This window comes from Mustela lutreola, chromosome 8 (genome assembly GCF_030435805.1).
Source record: "Mustela lutreola isolate mMusLut2 chromosome 8, mMusLut2.pri, whole genome shotgun sequence".
Classification (NCBI taxonomy): domain Eukaryota; kingdom Metazoa; phylum Chordata; class Mammalia; order Carnivora; family Mustelidae; genus Mustela; species Mustela lutreola.
Window position 1 is genome coordinate 97,794,017 of NC_081297.1, and position 20,714 is coordinate 97,814,730.

General features: G+C 32.5%; 2 protein-coding genes across 3 annotated transcripts in view; one reads left to right on the plus strand and one right to left on the minus strand.

The window, feature by feature from the left end:
* The window catches only part of LOC131839068 (C-type lectin domain family 2 member B-like), a 24,768-nt gene extending 13,566 nt beyond the window's left edge, over window positions 1–11,202 (plus strand). Inside the window, exons 3-5 of one of the 2 annotated variants that reach the window (XM_059186157.1) lie at window positions 321–484; window positions 3,970–4,073; window positions 10,778–11,202. In XM_059186157.1, coding sequence (XP_059042140.1) covers window positions 321–484; window positions 3,970–4,073; window positions 10,778–10,976 — 467 coding nt within the window. In that variant the 3' untranslated portion in view covers window positions 10,977–11,202. Of the gene's footprint in view, window positions 1–320; window positions 485–3,969; window positions 4,074–5,164; window positions 7,383–10,777 lie in introns of those variants that run through there. The other variant, XM_059186158.1, reaches the window with a different exon arrangement.
* KLRF1 (killer cell lectin like receptor F1) lies at window positions 7,377–20,101 on the minus strand. Its single transcript, XM_059186156.1, has 6 exons — window positions 19,913–20,101; window positions 13,637–13,735; window positions 12,606–12,752; window positions 9,298–9,437; window positions 8,217–8,329; window positions 7,377–7,722 (listed from the first exon to the last, which is right to left on the minus strand). Exons 1-6 carry the CDS (start codon window positions 19,995–19,997, stop codon window positions 7,602–7,604), a joined length of 705 nt encoding a protein of 234 aa, XP_059042139.1. The 5' UTR covers window positions 19,998–20,101; the 3' UTR covers window positions 7,377–7,601.
* Window positions 20,102–20,714: the final 613 nt, after the last annotated feature.

The window sequence follows — 20,714 nt, forward strand, 5'->3', positions numbered from 1 at the left end:
TGCTAGGATTTTGTTATATTTCACTTACGCAAAAGTGGTATAGGTGACTTGACTCAAATAAAAATCATACTGGTAGGCCTATGACGGATGATGGACCACTGGGGTTTGGGTTCAATGGAATATCAGTGTCCTATCAAATCCTGAACTGCTTTCTTTTAACACAACATGAAATTTGTCTTTCAATTTGTTGCATGACAGATATGCAATTCTGGTCATAATCAAAATCTTACATCACAATCTTGTCTTTCGCCATTGATCTCAAAATACAGTGGCATATTATTTCTACTGGCCTTTAATAAATGTGTTTGTCTCATTTCCAGGTTTAGTATGTAAGAATACTCAGGATTCTTGCCCAGATGATTGGATTGGTTTCCAAAAAAAATGTTATTATTTCTCTAAAGAAGAACAAGATTGGAATTCAAGTAGACACAACTGTGTCACTCAACATGCTGACCTAACTATGATTGACACTGATGAGGAAATGGTAATTTGATACACAATTCTTATGCAATTTCTTCAGTAGAGGTGTTGGAAATATTCAAATGATATTATGATTTAAAAAATTTTTTTCACACATGCCTGTCTATGCCAAAGATTTTTAGAGCTTGCCATGTGAGATACAGTTGCAAAACTTGGTAATGTTTGGTTTGAATAGTGTAAGGCTTATATCAAGGAGTAGACTTGACAGATATTTTTGTATTTTAAGTATAAAGCAAAGAACTTGATATTATTTGGAATCCTTTTAAAAGTCAGTACTGCAGGAAAACAACTGTTTTAGGAAGGATGGGATTCTCCAATCTACCCCCTTTGAGGAAACTTCCTCTGACTTCTCAGTCTTGCTTTGCTCTCTCTGAGGTCCCATCACAGCTTCCATCAGAGCACTCACTACCAGTAAAGAATAGGTATGTAACTGAAAGTCTTCTTAGACTGAATCATGAGCTTCCACTGAACACATACTATGTCTTATTTGAAATTATTGCATTTGCTATACCATAAAGGCAGGTACAAATTAAAAGCTTAATGGCCCATTTTAAAATAAGTATTGATTTACATGGCAAAAATCCTATGAATAAAGGAAATCTCCTAGAACTTTAACAGAGGATTGTGCAACTACATACTTCTGCACTTGTGAAATTTGTTCTTTCCCTCAATTATTTATGTGATAAGCATATGTTTTTACTTCTGTCTAGTCTCTTTAAAAGTTAAGGGTCAAGATATGGTTTACTCATGTATGGTCTCAAAAAAAATGAATAAACAAACAAAAAGCAGAATCAGACCTGGAAATACAGAAAACAAACATGGTTGCCAGAGGGAAGGGGATGGTGGGATGGGCAAAATGGGTGAAAGGGAATGAGAGGTACAGATTTCCAGTTATAGAATGAATAAGTCACGGGGGGAAAAAGGCACAGCCTAGGGAACAAGGCTATTGTAATAGCCTTGTATGGTGATAGATAGTGTCTACACTTGTGATGAGTATGCCGTAATGCATAAATTTGTTGAAACACTATGTTGTACACCCGAAACTAATGTAATATTGTACACCAACTATACTCAAATTTTAAAAATTAGGTAAAGGGTCAATATAAGAGGTAAGATAACTTGAATAATTTGCAGTTAAGAAGTATTAAAATGTTAGGCAGCACAACACAGCATTTAAAATGGTTAAAAGAGAATTCTTTTAATTCTGTGGTCAATAAAATATATTTAGGCAATCTGCATGAAGGTTGGTTCAAATTTAAGTGGATGTGAACAGGATGGGGGCAATTTATAGACCAGTGCAAGAAAAGAACTATTTTGGTTGTAGCAAGATGTATAGAAATCCAAATAAATTTTAAAAAACTAGGTATGTTAAGAGTAAGACACAGCAAATCAACAAGTAAGATGCAAACTTGAGTTCATAGAAGATCTTCTGTATGTAGTCAGTGGTTTCATTGTTAACTTTTGCAAGACTTTTGCAATGAACATTCTGAGAAATTCTTAAATTGTCCTTTACAGTTTCTTTTGGGGGAAAATGTCTAAATTAGCAGCAAGATGGAAAAATATTGAGTGCTAGTAAAATTTTTGAGAGGTTAAAGAATTAAGGTAACATGTTTTTAAAATCTTCACTTATAAGACTCTTGTCAGCAAAAGCTGACAAAAATAGTGAATATCATAGAACACAAAGATCAGAGCATACCAAAATAATTAGTTTTGAACTTAAGAGACATTATTAAACATATCAGATAAAAATGATTGTACTCTTTGGATCAAGAAAAGAGACTTTGATCTTACAATTTCTTGATATATTTTGGAGGTAATAGATGCCTATATTTACTATATAATCTGGGCAAAATTTAAGCAACAAAATGAAGTAAAGCTATCTGTAAAGGAGTGATAAAAATAAAGGACTGTTTATTTAAAATGGTTTAATTAAAATATCGTATTTGTTTACTTAAATTACAAAATTTTTTCCTTAGTTAAAATGAAAGACAGCTTGTTTCATGAAATATTTTTCATACCTATTTCCACCTATGTAAAATTATCTTGCATCTTTAACAAGAAACCACATGGGTATTCTTTTAGTGAGCAAATAATAATTAACATGTTTCCTAGGAGAGGCTTTAGGAAATGCCCATCCCTGTTCCATGTCACTAAGACCACAACTACTGAAACTCATCCAATTTTCCCAATTATTCAATAACATACATACTGTGATTGTCAATACATTTATCCTTTCTCACCTTTTTTTTTTTTTTTTGCCTTCAAGCAAGCTCCTTCCTAAGGCTAGAATATGAATTGCCCTCTTCTTCCTTATCCTCTGTTTTCATTATGGAATATCCTATTCTTCCCTTCCAGATACACCTCTTAAAGAACACCTGCTATGCAATTGCCTTATAAAAATTCAGATACTTCTTGTTAACTAAAATTTCACTTTGTATTTATTATAGTGACATTCTTCTCCTTATCCAGGAAGATATTTTCTAACTCTATGTTTACATTAGTTTCTTCACTATAAATGAAACTCTGTGAATTCAGACACAGTGTTTGACTAATCTGTTCTTTTACAAACCCAAAGCTTAGCTCAATGAGTTAATTTTTTTCAAATAAATTTATTAAATTATGCAAAAAAATGGTATATTAAAATGCCAAAGGTTATTGTTAGTGTCACTGTTATAGACAGGAATGGACCATAGTGTTGTAAACTGTATCCTTTATATTTATCATAAAATTGAAACATGGAATGATACAATACTAATTTTGTGGTTTCCCAGCTATTAAGTGGCATAATAGACTCAATGACTTTCTGTATATAACTGTATGGTTAAAAAGGTTCCAAGGCAGCAAGAAATTTCAGCATTGAATGAATAAGGAGAAAAGGAGAAATATGAGGATAAAGTTATATTTTTCTCCTGAAAGATCTCTTTAGAAATAGAAATTTTTGGCTGAAAAATAAAATTTGAGAATTAAATTCTAAAAGAATTGGATATATGAAAGGTGTGTGTGTGTGTGTATGTGTGTATGTGCATGTGTCCATGCAATACTTTTGGGAGAGAATATGAAGTAAAATATAATATTAAAATCAATATACTAATATTTACTGTGAAGTGCAAAAACATTATAATAAATATCTGATGATTAGAAAAGCTATGTAGGAAGTCAGTTGCAACGTTTAGTTTTCCAGGCATTTACAATATTAAAATCCTGGAGTTATAGATTTCCATATTGAGTATTTATCAATTTGGAATCAAAAAAAAAGAAAAGAAAAGAAAAAAAAGTATCTTAAAGAAAACTTACCTCACATTTTTGTTTACAAGTAAGAAAACTAAGGGTCAGAGGGTGAAATACTTTTTCAAAATCCCATAGCTATTTTCTGGTGAAGTGGGAGTTGACCATTTGTTGCCTTGCCCTTCAAAACCTGCAAAGCAGGGGGGGATGCAATAGGTTGTAGCAAAAACTAAAAAACATACGAAATTTATTTTGTCTCTAAAGGGATTTCTTAAGCGATACAAATGCACTTCTGATCACTGGATTGGGCTGGAGATGACAGAAAATCAAACAGGACGATGGGTAAAAGGAACCATATTTAACAAACGGTGAGTTTCTTTCTTTGAGGGATTATTTAAATTTAGATAACACAGCCTTCTCCAGAAACTACATTAGCTGCCTTTCTCTAGAGCCCAAGGTTTGGGTGTGTGTTGGAAAAATGATATAGGGAAAATTGTATCATGTATTACCTCTAAGTTCACCAAAATCTAATCTGAAATAATTCTTGATACTAATGAATTTGAAAGGATGAAAACCAATTAGTTCTAAGATGCATTAGTTCTAAGAATCAACCAGGGAGGTTGGAAATCAAAATATAAGAAGGAAAATCTTTGCTGGTTATTTTGAAAATATAGACCAGTGATTCATAAACATAGACCAAAAAAAAAAAAAAATTCCAAGAAACATATGCCTGCTTTTAACCTATATTCTCCAATTTGTATTTATTCTTCAAGCTTCATGCTACCTGTTTGCTGACACCTTTTACAGTTCAAGTTAAACTTCCTGTTCATTTTAACTTGATTTATATCTTCATATCTTCCATTTTGCAAAATTTACTGCACATATGACCTCCACATAACCTCCCTAAATGGTGACCGCCAGCCATTTAGCCATTTAGTTTATATTAGAATTTCTCAACAGCAACACTACTGACATTTTAAGCTGAATAATTCTTTGCTATAGGGAGGGAGTTCTGTCTTGTGCATTTTAGAATGTTAGCAGAACTTCTTGCTTCTGCCTATTAGAGAGGTCTCCCCCTCCACTTATGAAAATCCAGAATGTCTCCAGATGTTGCCAAGTGTCACTTGTGTATGTGTGTATTGGGGGGTGGAGTAGGGAACACAAAGCAAAAATCACCTTGTGTTGAGAACTATTGGTTCATATAAACTGGTAATTCTGCTGATTACACATAACTCTCTTAATGTCAGTTTAACAGAAACTTTTAGGGTATAAATTCTTGGAAGAGAAACTTTTAGGGTCTAATTTGGTACAGGTTATCTTCCCCTTAACAAGAGAGCACTGTACCACAGCACACTTTTCAGGACACTGGAAAGATTATTATTTTTTTTTAATGGGGTTATTGGGCAAGCGAGAAATCACAGGATTTTTTCATTCTTGGTGTTTAATCCCTTTATCATAGGTTTCCTGTGAGAGGAAGTGAAAAATGTGCTTACTTAGATGATAATGGTGCAGCAACGGCTAGATGCTACACAGAAAGAAAATGGATTTGTAGGCGGAAAATGCATTAACTGACATGGATACCTGATTTTTGTCACCCTTTTTTTCTTTCCCTCTGTATAATTTAATTTTCAACACTTCACTACTTTAATGTTAGAACCTGATAATTCATCTTGATAATTGTCAAAATAACTTACTTTGACTTATTTTTCTTCTTTTCAAGTTGCCTGGATCTTTTTTCTTTTTCTATATCAATTTTAGAAAATGCCTGTAATTAATTTTATAGGATCTATAGATCCAATTGGAGAGTGCTATATTTAAAATATTATTTTTTATTCATTTATAATATATATGTTGTATTGTGTTTATCATCTTGTATGATTTACAGTTTTTCTAATAAGTCATGTTATTTATTATATGTGTCCCCATTAAATGTATCTGAAATTTATGCTATTCCAACTATGTAATTTTATTATTTTTTAAAATAGTTACTTTTTTTTTTAGTTACTTTTTTATATGGAAATGTAATTGTTTACATTATTCTAGAGAACTACAATCTGCTGAAACAGAGGACAGCAGTGTTTTGCAGAGCTAGGGTCGGGGGCGGCGATCATACACCATATGTGTCGGCCAGCTTTTGCGGGTCTTCATATCTGATAGGAGAGAGTTTTATAACTCTTGTTTTTTTTAATTAGTTTCACATTTTAAAGAAAATGCTTCTAACAGTTGGTTCTTTCTCTTTTTTAAAGATTTCTTTTATTTGAGAGATTTCATTTATTTATTGAGAGAGAGCACAGCAGGAGAGAGGGAGGAGCAGCAGGCTCCCAACCAAGCAAGGAGCCTGACAGAGAGCTTTGGCTCTGTACCTGTAATGTTTGCTTTACAACTTGGATCTAGGTGCCCACTGAAGTTAGCCTCCTACCTTCCCACAGAAGCTAAGAAATAGAGGTGCCACTTTTCTTGATGGTTAGTTACATATCAAAAGAATGACTCTCTGGTCCTTAAGATAGGCACTTCTGGATTGTAAAGCCTTTAAAAAGCTCTTTGAAAGATTTACATCTCAAAGAAGCAGACACAGAATTTCCAATCACAAATTTCCTAACTTAAATGGTCTAAAAATGAGGAGTCAGGGCCTCATAAGATAGGAAGAACAAAGCTTGTCTAAAATTTAACCAAGCTGAAGGGAATGTTAAAGCCATCTTTGTTATTGTCCACAAAATATTAATTAATTACAAAGAGAAAGAGAAACTTTATGTGAAGTCTGATAGATATCACATTAAGCATGTGAACAAAGTCAATGGCATCAACAATGGAACAAATAAATATGTGTGCCTCCTGACGGGATGCAATAAGAACTTCTCACTGTTTTTGTCAAGGAGCAGTTGAATATGACAATGAGAAATAATCAGGCAGATTGAGATTAAAGAGCATTTTGCAGAAAAACTGGGTTGTAGTATTCCGAAGTGTCAAGTTGTGAATAACAAGGAAGGCTAAAGAACTCTTCCAAAGGGAAGGAGATTAAAGAGACATAATAACTAAACGCAGAAGATGATTCTGAGCTGGATCCTTTAGAGACAATTGGCAAACCTTAAATAGAGTCTGAGAACTAGATGGTAGCACTGTGTTGATGCTAGTTTATTAATTTTGATCACTTAGTTGTGATTAAGTGGAGGAATTTTTGTAGAAAATATGCACAAAAGTATCCAATGATACTTGAAATTTTCATAATAAAATGTATCAATCTGGCAAGTAATTCTCAAGAGGTTCGGGAAGAAGGAAAGTGCTTTTGCTCTGTACCTGTAATGTTATACCTTTATGAGAGTTTCTAAATTTAGATGAAAATTGTATAAAATCTAAAGCAAACAAAATATATAATGCTTTTGAGTTACAAATCCAGTTTTAAGGTTTATATCAAAGAAAAAAAGGTACTACTTTTTAAAAAGATGTTCAGAGTGTTTATTGCAGCATAGTTTACAGCAGAAAAAACTTGAAAACAAAGTTAATGCTTATCAACAAACCAGTAAAAATATATATATAAATCCACACTATAATGCAACTCAGAATTGTATGTAATTTGCATAGGATATTGTTACAAATTAAACAAGCACAATACAGAAAAGCAGATGTAATTTGATCACATTTGTTGTAAAATGAAAGCAAATAAAAATCCTGAGTATGAATGCATGGACTCATACTTTATTATATTACCACATAAAACATTGAAAGGGCATATTTTAAATTGTTTACATGGTGTACTCTAAGGTTGGGATCCATGTAGATGATGGAGGGAAAATAGAGAAGACATTTTGTTGTTTAATCACAGTTCTATTTTTTAACTGTGCTTTTAAATTCTTACTCCTTAATATTAATATTAAAACTTAATTGGCAAAAAATTTTGATCATTGATTATTGATTGATTGACAAATCCATCTGAAAACACTGCTGCAGGTTTCAGAATAAATTTTGCTTTCCTTGGTGGCAGCACAGCTATTTTCTTTAGTTGGCCCTTTTATGGAAAATCTGTAGAGGAAGGGATAAATATATTGTTAATCACTGTTGCTGAAGACATCCATTTGTGTTTGCAGCTAATACCCTCCTTTAGTTAAAAGGCCATTCAGATTTCAGGGCATTTTCAAATCCCTTGATTTACTAGAAGTTACAATATCTCTGTGACTTAGACTCATTTTGTGATTGGCACGGAGTTTGCAAAGAATCTGTTAGAAATGACAGACCTAAGAGTAAATCTGCGTCCATATCCCTGTTCTAGTCTTTTTTCCATTGTTCTATATTTAAACAATAAATGCAAAATAATTACTGTTTTCGAATCTTTTTGTTTTGAAAACAACCCAAAATATCCATCATTACTCCAGTGAACATTAAATTGATTTTCATCCTTTCAAATTCATTAGTATCAAGAATTATTTCAGATTAGATTTTGGTGAACTTAGAGGTACTTTATGAAGATAAGTTCTACAATAGACAGAAAGTCAGACAGTGTTTTTGGAAAGACTCACGTCTTTGAATCTAATGGAGAACCATCCACCCAGGTCCATGTCCTCTTTAGGGATGTAAAGTTAAGCCCAATCCACACGTAATTTGCTTGTTTTAGGTTTTTCTGTATAAAAGCCTAAGAAGTGAGTAAAGAGTAACTCAATGAACAGAATATTTTAACAACGTAGACATACTAAGTAAGATATAGAATTTTATTGGACAGTTAGCATCCTACATGAACATTCTTATACTAGTGAATTCATAACTTATTTACATACAATATATATTACATACATACATACACATACATGTATATCCCTTGTAAATCGGATATAAATATTCCGCCCAGGATTAGCATGAGCCAAGTGAGGCACTGGCATTGAGCACAAAATTTAGGAGGATGCAAAAACTCAGTAATCAAGATAAATGATACTTTAACGGAAGGAATGGGAAGAGATTTGAGAAAAGCCATTTTTAAAAAAGATTTATTTTAGAAGGACTGAGAGAGAGAGTGTGTGAGTGAGGGATGGGCAGAGGGGAAAAGAAAGAAGGAATCCCATGTACCCTCTGTGCTGAGTGGGGAGCTAAAGGGGGCCTTGATGTCAGGACCCTGAGATCATGACCTGAGCTGAAATCAAGTCAGATGCTTAACTGATTGAACCACTAAGGTACCCCTTGAGGAAAACCTTTCTTTCTTTTTTTTTTTTCATTCATTTAGCATAATGTTTTCTTTTTTAATTCAAGTAATTAACATACAGTGTATTATTAGTTTCACAGGTAGACTTTAGTGATTCATCAGTTGCATATAACACCCAGTGCTCATTACATCTTGTGGCCTCCTTAATACCCATCACCCAGTTACCACATCTTCCCTTCCACTTCCCCTCCAGCAACCCTCAGTTTGTTTCCTATAGTTAAGAGTCTCTTATGGTGTGTCTCCTTCTCTGATTTCATCTTTTTTTTTTTCCCCTCTTTTCCCCTATGATCCTCTGTTTTGTTTCTTAAATTCCACATATGAGTGAAATCATCTGATAATTGTCTTGAGGAAAACCATTTCTATCTGTACAGAGACTAATGCCATAACCCTGACACTAAACCACTTACCATTTCAAGTTGGTCCTGAATGATTGGTAGATGAGATTTCCTTCCCAAACAATACCCATAACTGTCACTCCAACTTTTCATTTCATTAGAGAACCAATAACACTTTTTTTGATATTTGAGCCATTCCGATGGGCACAACCCTACAGGGAAATGGAGGAAATAAAGAAAATAAAGTTATATATGTATCTCTGAAAATTGAATACTTCTGTGTTGTATAAATAAGAGTGGAGCTGTATGATAAAATCACTCACAACAAAGTGTTCAGATTTACAAGATGTCCAAATTGCAAATGATAATTCTTGGGAATTAAAAAATTAATTTAGTAAGATGAAGAAAAACTTAGACAAAAGGGGATTTCTTTTTCATTCCCGGATCTAATGTAATTACTAAAATAACATCAGCCATTTAAGTTGTAAATTGCATTAATGCTATATGTGAGATTAAATATTATTTATACCATTCACTTAGAATTTAATTATAGAAAGCTTTAAGATTTCTCTCTTTTTGTATGCATAAATCTTACTTAATAACTCCCTTTTGATATTAAATAATGTTGAGCATAATAGTTTTTTGGCCTCTATATAAGTTCAAGTTCTTTGATTTTCTTAAATTAAATTAAACCTAGGTCTTCAATTGAGAATATCTGAGACTTTGGCATAATAATGAGAGAAAGTGAATTGAATGAATAAATATGAGTTCAGGTCAGTGTAACTATTCAAACTTCCAGCCATTAAATTCTCCTATCTTTGTTGAAGTTAAATTCATCTGAAATAAAATCACCATTTTAATTACCTTAAATTTGAAATGCCATGGATTTTAGTACAGCTACAATGTGTAAGCATAACTACTATCTCATTTCAAACTATTTTCATCATCCCAAAATAAAATCCTGTAAATTGCAGTCACTATTCATTCTCCCCATCCTATTAAGTTTTAACACTGGAAAATATGAATCTTCCAAGCTAATTCTTCCTTTTCAAGATTGTTTTTGCTATCCAGGATTTCTTTCAATTTCACATGAATTTTAGGATCACCTTGTCCATTTTCATGAAAAAAGGCCATTGGAATTTTGATAAGAATTTCTTTGAATATGCAGATCTCTTTGATCAGTATTGCCATCTTAAGCAAATTGTGATATATATTCAGAGGAATATTCTCCAGTCATAAAAGGGAATAAAATGATGATATAGGATACAACATGGGTGAATCTTGAAAACATTATGCTAAGTGAAAGAAGCAAAACACAAAAAGTGAAATATTCTGTGATTCCATTATATGAAAGTCTAAAATAGGTAAATCCACAGAGACAGAAAGCAGATTAGTGGTTGTTAAAGGCCGGGTGAGAGGAAATGGGCAATTGCTTACTGAGAATAGAATTTCTTTTTGGGTGATGAAAATGTTTTGGAACTAGATAGATATAGTTGTTGGCACATTCAAATGTCCTACTGCTATTGAATTGTTTTATTTTATTTTTATAAAGATCTCTTACAGAGATCACAAGTAGGCAGAGGCATGTTGGGAACTGCGTTGTTATGGCTCTGGAAGCCTGGATAAGAAGTGAACTTGAACACACCTGGGGACGCCCTTGTGTGCCAAGGGAACTTGGAGCAAGTCCAGCGGGGATGCTCACATGGCTTGACTCTGAAAGGCTATTCAGGGTGAAAATAACATCTGTGTAGTTTTATGTGATTCACTTATGACTTATCTTGAGAAAAAACACATTCTTGGAACCTTAAGATTATCACAAAAGTCTGGAGGCTAATAGCCTATTAACATCCTGCCTGACTCATTTTTCACTGACCGATATGATTGAGTATTGATACCAGCATTGTGCTGAAGCTGTATAAAAGTGGTTACATGAAGAAATAAAGTTGCTACTCGCCTGAGATGGAGTAGTCCTCCTGAGCCCGCTGTCTCTCTCTCTCTTTTCCTTAAATCTCCCAGCCCTACTTTCAGGTGTCTTTCTCCTGCTGGACCGGCAGAGGCAGGCAGAGAGAGAGGGGGAAGCAGGTTCCCTGCTGAACAGAGAGCCCAGTGCGGGGTTTAATCCCAGGACCCTGGGATCATGACCTGAGCCAAAGGCAGAGGCTTTAGCCAACTGAGCCACCCAGGCACCCTGAATTATTTTATTTTAAATAGCTAACTTCATGTTTGTGGATATTTCCTCATTTAAAAAAGGAGAAAAACCTAATGGAAATTAATACCTTACAGCTCGATATACAGTAGTTAGACTAATTTTAAGGAAAGCTTAATGTTATCTATATGATTCCACATTTACCTATCAAAGTTTCCTTATCTCTGAAAATGTTCCATTATAATACCCAACATAATGATAAATTAAATAGTCATGGTCAAAAATACGTGTTAAAATTATAGTATTTCAATTAGTTTGGGACTTGTACAAGTAAAATAGATAGATAATCCAAAACAAAACAGTATCAATAAGTAAACAATAATAAATATGACATTTTCATACGTGATCAAGAGAACAACATAAACTAGTGGATTAGAGAAAATCCTTTTTTTAAAAGATTTTATTTATTTATTTATTTAGAATGGAGGGAGGAGCAAAGAGAAAGGGAGAGAGAAACTCCAGCAGACTCCCCCACTGAGTGTCAAGCCCTACTTGGGGCTCGATCCCAGGATCCCAAGATCGTGACCTGACCAGAAAGCAAGAGTCCAACGCCTAACTGACTGAGCCACCCAGGCACCCCTAGGGAAAATCCTTTGGTAAATAATCATAAAACAAATTAATCTACACACTTTGCACATTACTGTAAATTGAAGATATTGAAGATATTGAAGATATTGAAGGCCCCAAAAGTTAAACACTTTAAAGTTAAACTAAAGCAAAATTGGAAGTAGAAGGCATGGTTTTTCCAAAATTTTGTATAATTGGAAGTTCTAAGCACAAAATCATAATGAATCATTTATTACATATAATTACTTTTATTCCTTTTGTATTCCAAAACAGAATAAATAAGAGACAAAATATAGTTATTTACATACTGCCTTATAATCACAATTAACTTGCCATGTTTATGGGTTTCAATTTGATTTTAAACTCCTGCAAGGAAAAGCCTCTTTGTTATTTTTTCACTGATACTACCGTCCCACTACAAAAAAAGTAATAAATTATATATATATACATATGCATATGTAGATAGAGATATATGAAATTTTGAATGAAAAATAGATTGATATCAAATCTTTATTAATTTAAATCTGCATAGCTGTTAAATAAGATTTTTTAAACTTAGAAAGCCAAAACAATTAAAACAAATACAGGCCAAAATCTTGAGATATACCTGTAGCTTTTGAACCACAGTAACTTCTATCCTTATTACTTATATTTCCTCTTGTGCCACTGTTCATTATCAGGTTTCCAATATCATCATGTTGGGTGATATTTGAATTCTTTGCTTCTTGGCATTTTAGCAATATTCCCTGAGAAACTTAAAAACAAAATTATTTTAACACTGGGTAAATATCTTGTCCCTGTGCGGTGCTCCAGACAGAAATATCTTTGGAATGATTCTGATGATTAGAACAAGAAATAACTGAAGAGATAACTAGAAAGTTTCTTTCTTATTCTCATGTTTATTTAATGAAAAATAATTTCAAATATTACATAATTAAATCATTTACAGAATACATATTTGTTGAGGAACTATTCTGTGCCAGGCATCATGCTAAGAACTGGTGATACAGGAATAAATAAAGCAAATTTCCCTCTCTAAAGAGTATACATGCTCTTTCCATGCTTTCTTGATGTCATGTTTTTCTGAAACCTATGACACTGTGCTTAGCCCATTCTACCATAATTACTTTTTAAAAATCTGTTTATTTCATTAGAGATTTCTCACCATGTTTATTCATTTTTTGTTTTTTTTTTTGTTTTGAGAGTTTTTTTTTTTTAAATTCTGGAAATTTGCAGTAAACCTTGGGATATAGTAGTACATAGTATAAATTAAATACAATTTTACATACAACATATAAAAATTTCTAAGAAAAATCATGGAATTCTATCTATTCACAGGTTTCTAAGAAATCAAAAAACATGGCTTCCTAATATACATCTCTCTCTCTCTCTCTCTCACACACACACATATACACATCTTCTTCCTTTTAGATTGTATGTCATTTGAGAACAAGATACTTACCTGATTTGATTACATATTAAATACATTACAATGGAGTACAATATACAGCTTTATACATAGTAGCTTCTTTTTAAGAGTTTGTTAACAAAAAATGAACAAATGGATGAATGAGTATGAAAAGTCATAAGAAAAGAGTAAACATTTTCCATATTTTTATTCAAGATCTTTTAACTTACCCAGTAAAGATAGGGAGATCAAAGTCAAAACCAGTATACCGTTTACTGTTCCTGATATTCCCAATAAGATTTTATACCAGTGTGACATCACAGAACCATCTGAGAGATTAATCACATAAATTAGCTCAGAAAAGTACATTTCCAAGTAGTGAAAGCAATTGTAGTAATAGGATTGCATATAATATGGGTTTTGAATTTTAAAGGATGTTAAGCAATCAAAAACTTAAAACTTAAATAAATAGAAAAATGCAATCCTACTTTATTTAGTAATGGTAACACTGCATGGGGAGAGCTATGAGGCATGTTATTTTGCATCTTAAGAAATTGCTAATATTTGACATAATTGACTAGTGGGATAAAGAAATTTAACGTATACACCTAATAATTCCCCAAGTGTGCATGTGTATGCACATACACAAGTTCATGGGCACTTACAGATACACACATATATAGTCACACAAATATATACTTTCTAATTAATAATTTGCTTTAATATAATATTCCCAAGTATTCAACCTATTTAATTTACAGAGGATGTAATACAAATCAGAACTAACCTAAAAAGAATCCTAAAATTTTTTTTAACCAATGTAATAATGATGTTTTAGCTTCTCGTTAAATGTTAAACATTTTAAGAGTGATAACTGTTTTATTTTTCATATGCCTATGCTGCTACATTAGAAATGAGATGTGCATTCTGTGATGGCTATTAATGAACAAATTGATATGATAAAACAGAAAGGAAATAGTTGCAATATGTTGTTATTTTTCTCAACCTCATTAAATAGGACATGAGTTGGTGGACATTAGCGTATGGAATTGGATTAGCAATTAGTATATACTGAATAAATGAATGTCTATATTTTGCATAATAGTTTTGTCATCCAAGATAATTTTTATAAATGCATCACAGTAAGGAGCCACTCCCCATAACTATTATCCTTAGAGTTCAGTCAATAAATTGAGTTACTAAATACTGAGCTTCATGTTCCAAATATCTCTTAAACCTGTGGGAATAAAAAAAAAAAAAAAAAAGCACATTTGAAGATGCTGAAATCTGTCAAGAAAAAGCATAATAAACCATATAAAACAGTATGTCAGAGAAATAGTACACAGTTTTTATCTTATGATAATGCCAAAGATCATAAAATAAGATTTATTGTAATTCAATTAATACCCTATGTTCCCAGATATTTTTAAATATTTTAATATAATAAAATTTATAATCAACAAATCCAAAGTATTCAACACATGTGAAAAATGTCATTTATTCATTTAAAAAAAATAAAACACATGACTATCAGAAAACATTAGGAGAAAGGGTGTGGAAGCCTTTTCAAATTCAATTCAAACTCAATTATTTCTTCTAAGTATCATGAGTTGAGCTTCACTGTATGAATTTGAGGCATATAAGGCTTACAGTTTTGCAGGAGATAACATTTTCATTACTCTGTATTTTCTCCTTTAGAGAAGCTGTAGAGAATTCTCCTGTACAGACTTTAACTTATAAGTCTTTTAATAACAGAAAATGAAAATAAAAATAATTTAAAAATTAAAAAGCCCTATGATCAGTCACTCCTAAGTGTCCAAACAAAATTCTTAAATATATTATTATATATTATAATTATTATATAATTATAATAGTTAATATAATAATTATAATATATAAAATATATTATTATATATATTATACCTTCACCATAATGAGTTTATTCTAGGAATACAAGTATTGTCCAATAGTAAGAAATTCATTTTATCTTACTAATAGAGCTAGAGAGAAATGTATCATCATCCTAATAGATGTAAAAAGTGCAATTGATAAAATCCAACAACTTTAAATTAGAAATGAAGCAAGGATCGATGGACACTTGTTCAATATGCAAAGTTTTTTTGTCTAATTAAGTTCATTGAGAAATGTCAGAAGTTTTCCACAAAAGTTTGGAAAAAAATTAACTCTAGTATAAAGTTTAAAAGAAAATATTCTTGAAAGTAACTATAGCTACAGTAATTTGCTAATGAATACACAATATAAAAAGAGGTAAATTGTGATATCAAAAACATAAAAGATAGGCATTTAAAAGGTAGAGATTTGCATGCAATTGTAATTAGTTGTTATCAGTGTAGAATAGACTGTTATAAGATGTTTTATATAAACCTCATGGTAATCACAAAGCAAAACCTACAGCAGATGCACACATTGAAAGAAAAGGGAATCAGGGTCCTGGGTGGCTCAGCGGGTTGGGCCTCTGCCTTCGGCTCAGGTCATGATCTCAGGGTCCTGGGATCGAGCCCCACATTTGGGTTCTCTGCTCAGTGGGGACCCTGCTTCCTTCTCTCTCTCTGCCTGCCTCTCTGCCTACTTGTGCTCTCTCTCTGTCAAATAAATAAATAAAATCTTTAAAAAAAAAAAAAAAAGAAAGAAAGAAAAAAAAGGAAATCAAAGCATACCACTATGAAAAGTCAATTCACAAAGGAAGGCCACAAGAGAAGGAGAAAAGAATAAGGGAATTACTAATGCCATCTTATTACCTGATATTTGGCTGTTTTATGTCTTTTCATATGAAGAATTAGAATTATTCTAATTCTTAACAGATTCAATACTCTAATCAAAAGATATGGAGTGGCTAGATAGATTAAAACAAAACAAAACAAAACAAAAACGGGACACAACTACATGCTGCATACAAGAGACTCACTTCATCTTTAAGGACACACATAGACTTAAAGAGAAGGGATAGAAAAAGACATGCCATGCAGATAGAAACTAAAGAGAGCAGAGGTAGCTATACTTATATAAGACAATGTAGCAGTTAAGTCAAAAACTGTAACAAGAGACAAAGAAGGTAATTATGTAATGATAAAGAGCTCAGTTTATCAAGAGAATATAACAATCATAAATATATATGCAGCCAACATCAGAGTAGCTAAATACATCAAACAAATATTAACAGATTTGAAAGGGAGGAATAGATAACAATGCCCTAATAACAGGGGATTTCAATACCTCACATTCAACAACAGATAGATCATCCAAACCAAAATTCACTACAAAAATCTGGGATGTGAGCTATTACTTTAGACAAAATGGACCTAACAGACATACACAGAACATTCCATCCAACAACAGTGGGAAACACATTCTTCTCAAATGCACACAAAACATTCTCCAGGATAGATCATATGATAGGCTACAAAAGAAGTCATGGCAAATTTAGGAAGACTGAAATGATATCAAGGATTTTTTTCCAATGACAATAGTATAAAACTACACATTAAGGCAGCAGGATAACTGGAGAATTTACAGATACGTCAAATAAAGCAACACACTCCTGAACCACTAACAAGTCAAAGAAATCAAAATGAAAATTAAAAAAAAAAATCTTGAAACAAATGTGAAAATACATTGAACTTAAAGGATGCAACAAAAGCCCCCCTTTTTTTTAGATTTTCCAAGGACCCTGGCAAATCTTTTTTTTAATTTAATTTAATTTAATTTAATTTTTGTTCAGTGTTCCAAAATTCATTGTTTATACACCACACCCAATGCTCCAAAAGTACTTCTAAGAGAGAAACAACTACATTTTATATTAAAAGAAAAATCTCAAATAAACCATCTAACTTTAAACATTAAGGAACTAGGAATGAAAACAAAATAGAGGGAGAAAACACTGGAAAATTATGTAACTATCTGATAAATGGTCAACATTCAAAATATACAAGAATGCATACAACTTATACAACTCAGGAAAAAAATCATTAAAAAATGGGCAGAAGATATGAATATATAGTTTTCCAAAGAAGGCCTACAAATGGCCAAGTACATGAAAAGTTGTTCAATGTCACTAATCATCAGGGAAATGCAAACAAAACTATAATGAGATATCACTTCACGTCTGTCAGAATGGCTACTACCAAAAAGAGTTAACAAGTGTTGGTGAGGGTGTGGAGAACTTTGAACCCTTGCACACTGTTGGTGAAAATGTAATATGGTGCAGTCACTAGGAAACCAGAATGGCAATCCCTCAAAAAATTAAAAATAGTGCTATTATATAATCCAGCAATTGCATTCATGGGTATATCCTAGAGAATTGAAATCAGTATTTCAAAAAGATGTTTGCATTCAATGATCATTGTGGCATAGAATGGTACAATCCTGTGGAGGATATTTGGGGGAAAACTAGCAAAATTATATAAACATTTATGTTGACATCCAGCAGTCTGTCTTCTAGGAAAACATCCAAGTTACACATTAGCAATATATGGAAAGACATATATGCAAGGCATTGCAATGCTATTTATAACAGGGGTAGAATAGGAAAAGAATGTAAACATCTTAAGTGCCCAGTAATGGAACTAGTTGAATGAAGTATGGTGTATACCCACTTAATAGAGAAATATTAGGCTGTATATAGGATTGAAATGTATGGAGGGAGAGAGCAGGGTGAAGGCAACAAGACAGAAGCTGGATCTTTGGGAGCTGAAGATCTCTGGAAGTACCTTGCTATACAGACTTTAGAAATAGATAAATGTTTTAAATAGTTATAAAATGATTCTAATTATATAATAGGCATTATGTATATTGTTATGATTGCATAATATGTATATTTATACAGAATTATAATTACATAAAAATGAAAAAAGTGATCCCCCCCAAATAAAATGGAATATGAAATAAAGGGCTCTAACCCGTAGAGAGGAAGTATTTCAAGCAATTTCATTTTTCTTATTTTTATTTTTTTAAAAAATTTTATTTAGCTATTTGAGAGAGAGAGTGCGCATGTATGCACAAGCAAGTGGGGAGAGGCAAAGGGAGATGGAGAAGATCCCCTAGTGAGAAGGAAGCCCTGACTGTGGGGCATGGGAAGGCGTGATCCCAGGAACCTGAGACAGTGAACTGAGCTGAAGGCAGACCCTTAACTGAGAACCACCCAGGTTCCCCTCAAGCAATTTAACATAATTTGACTGTACTTTTAATAGAATATATTCTAAGGACAAAAATCCCTGCAAAAACATTTCAATCTGCTTTAAGTAACTATATTATTAGTAATTCTATTTCTATAGTGATTCTGAAGCTTTAGATCGTAGCAAAAAAAGGTAATTTCTTATTTCCATTAGCACCAAGACATGAGAAAACATATACAAATATATCACAAAGTTAAATAAAATCTCTGTGTATAATGACAAGGCTTAAATTGTCAGCTAGATTTAAATGTATGTCATACCACAAGCTTTACTAAATATTAGCAAACTTTACTCTTAGCGAAGGATACATTGATAAAGGATAAGTATCAGTATATGCCACTTAAATAGCTAGGAGTTGCACATTTATCATTGGCAGCCTCCTGAGCTCCTTTCCTCAACCAAAACACATTCTGGTTTCAAAGTGTCATCTACAAACTGAGTGTGAAAAAAAAGTTTGTACAGAAGAGTCGTTAACATTTGTGGTCTTTCACGTTAACATCTCTATTTTCCAAAACAAAATTTTCCATCTGGTGAAAAACATATTTTAAAGTTTTTGACACATTGAATTAAAAACTGGTATTAAAGATGCCATTTTTATGAATGATAAAGCAGTTGATAAGTGGCATTAAATATTCATTTTAATTTTATTAATTTTAACTTATTTGTATTTTTCCTGAGAATCCTTAGGAAATTATATGATTTAAGGTGTTAACTTTATTTTTTAAAGATTTTTATTTATTTGACAGAGAGAGAAACAGTAGAGAGAGGGAACACAAGCAGGGGAACCAGGAAAGGGAGAAGCAGGTTTCCCACTAAGCAGGGAACCTGATGTGAGTTTGGATCCCAGGACCCTTCAAGGTGCTACTTTAAAAGGAAAATAACTTGGAGCACCTGGATGGTTCAGTTGGTTAAGCGTCTGCCTTCAGCCTAGGTCACAATCAGGGTCCTGGAATCAAGCCCCACTTTGGGCTTCCTGCTTTGAGGAGACCTTGCTTCTCCCTCTCCCTCTGCCTTTCCCTCTGCTTGTGCTCTTTCTGCATCAAATAAGTAAATAAACTTTTTAAAAATTTAAATTGAATAATAAAATAAAATAAGTAAATAATTGTTAGTCCTTGCCTTGATAAATGAGACAGAGAGACAGAAAGTCAAGACAGAGACAGAAAGAGAAAAACACCAAAAATTAAAATAGTCCAAGAACAGTAAAAAATAGAATATTGGAAATTATGGTCCACATTCATATTCATATTAATATTAACCCATATTAAATCTATACTCATATTAACCCACACCAATTAAAAAAAATGAATTCCATACCTTTAGATTTAACTTGGGATGTTTGGCTGGAACTCCTTTTTTTCAATTGTAAATTCAATGTCATATATCTGTCTTCGTCTTCCATCTTCGATGTGGGTGAATATATGTGTATATATATGTGCGTTTTATTTTTAAGTATGATATGTAATAAAAAAATAAAATCTGCTGTTAATCAGAGCTAGTCCTCAAATTGTCCACTCAGAGTACAAACAAGGGCGCAGAGTTTTTCATCTATTGGTGCAAACCACAAAGGAAGTGTTTTCTTTTTTTTTCAGTTTATTTCTCTTGACTTAGCATGTGATTTTTTCAACTGTCCACCACATATTGAATTTAACATCATATGTGGTTCTTTATTTTTTAAAGATTTTATTTATTTATTTGACAGAGACAGAGAGAGAGAGAGGGAACACAAGCAGGGAAAGTGGGAGAGAGAGAAGCAGACTTCCCGCTGAGTAGGGAATCTGATGGCCTGGATCCCAGGACCCTGGGATCATGACCTGAGCTGAAGGCAGTTGCTTAAAGACTGAGCCACCCAGGAACCCAGTATGTGGTTCTTTAAAAAATGTTCCCTGATTAACACATAAAGTCAGGCAAATGGAAATTGTACACCTTTTAGAGTTATAGGATACATAGGTGTCTCCTGGTTGAGCCAAAATATGTGAATTTTCAACTATACTTCCTAATATAGTGATATCTGATTCAATATAATAGCTTGCAATTACCTAAAAGTTAAATTTCCTGATCCAAAAACAACATTGCTTACAAATCATGCTAATAATTTAATAATATAATTTGAAGAAAA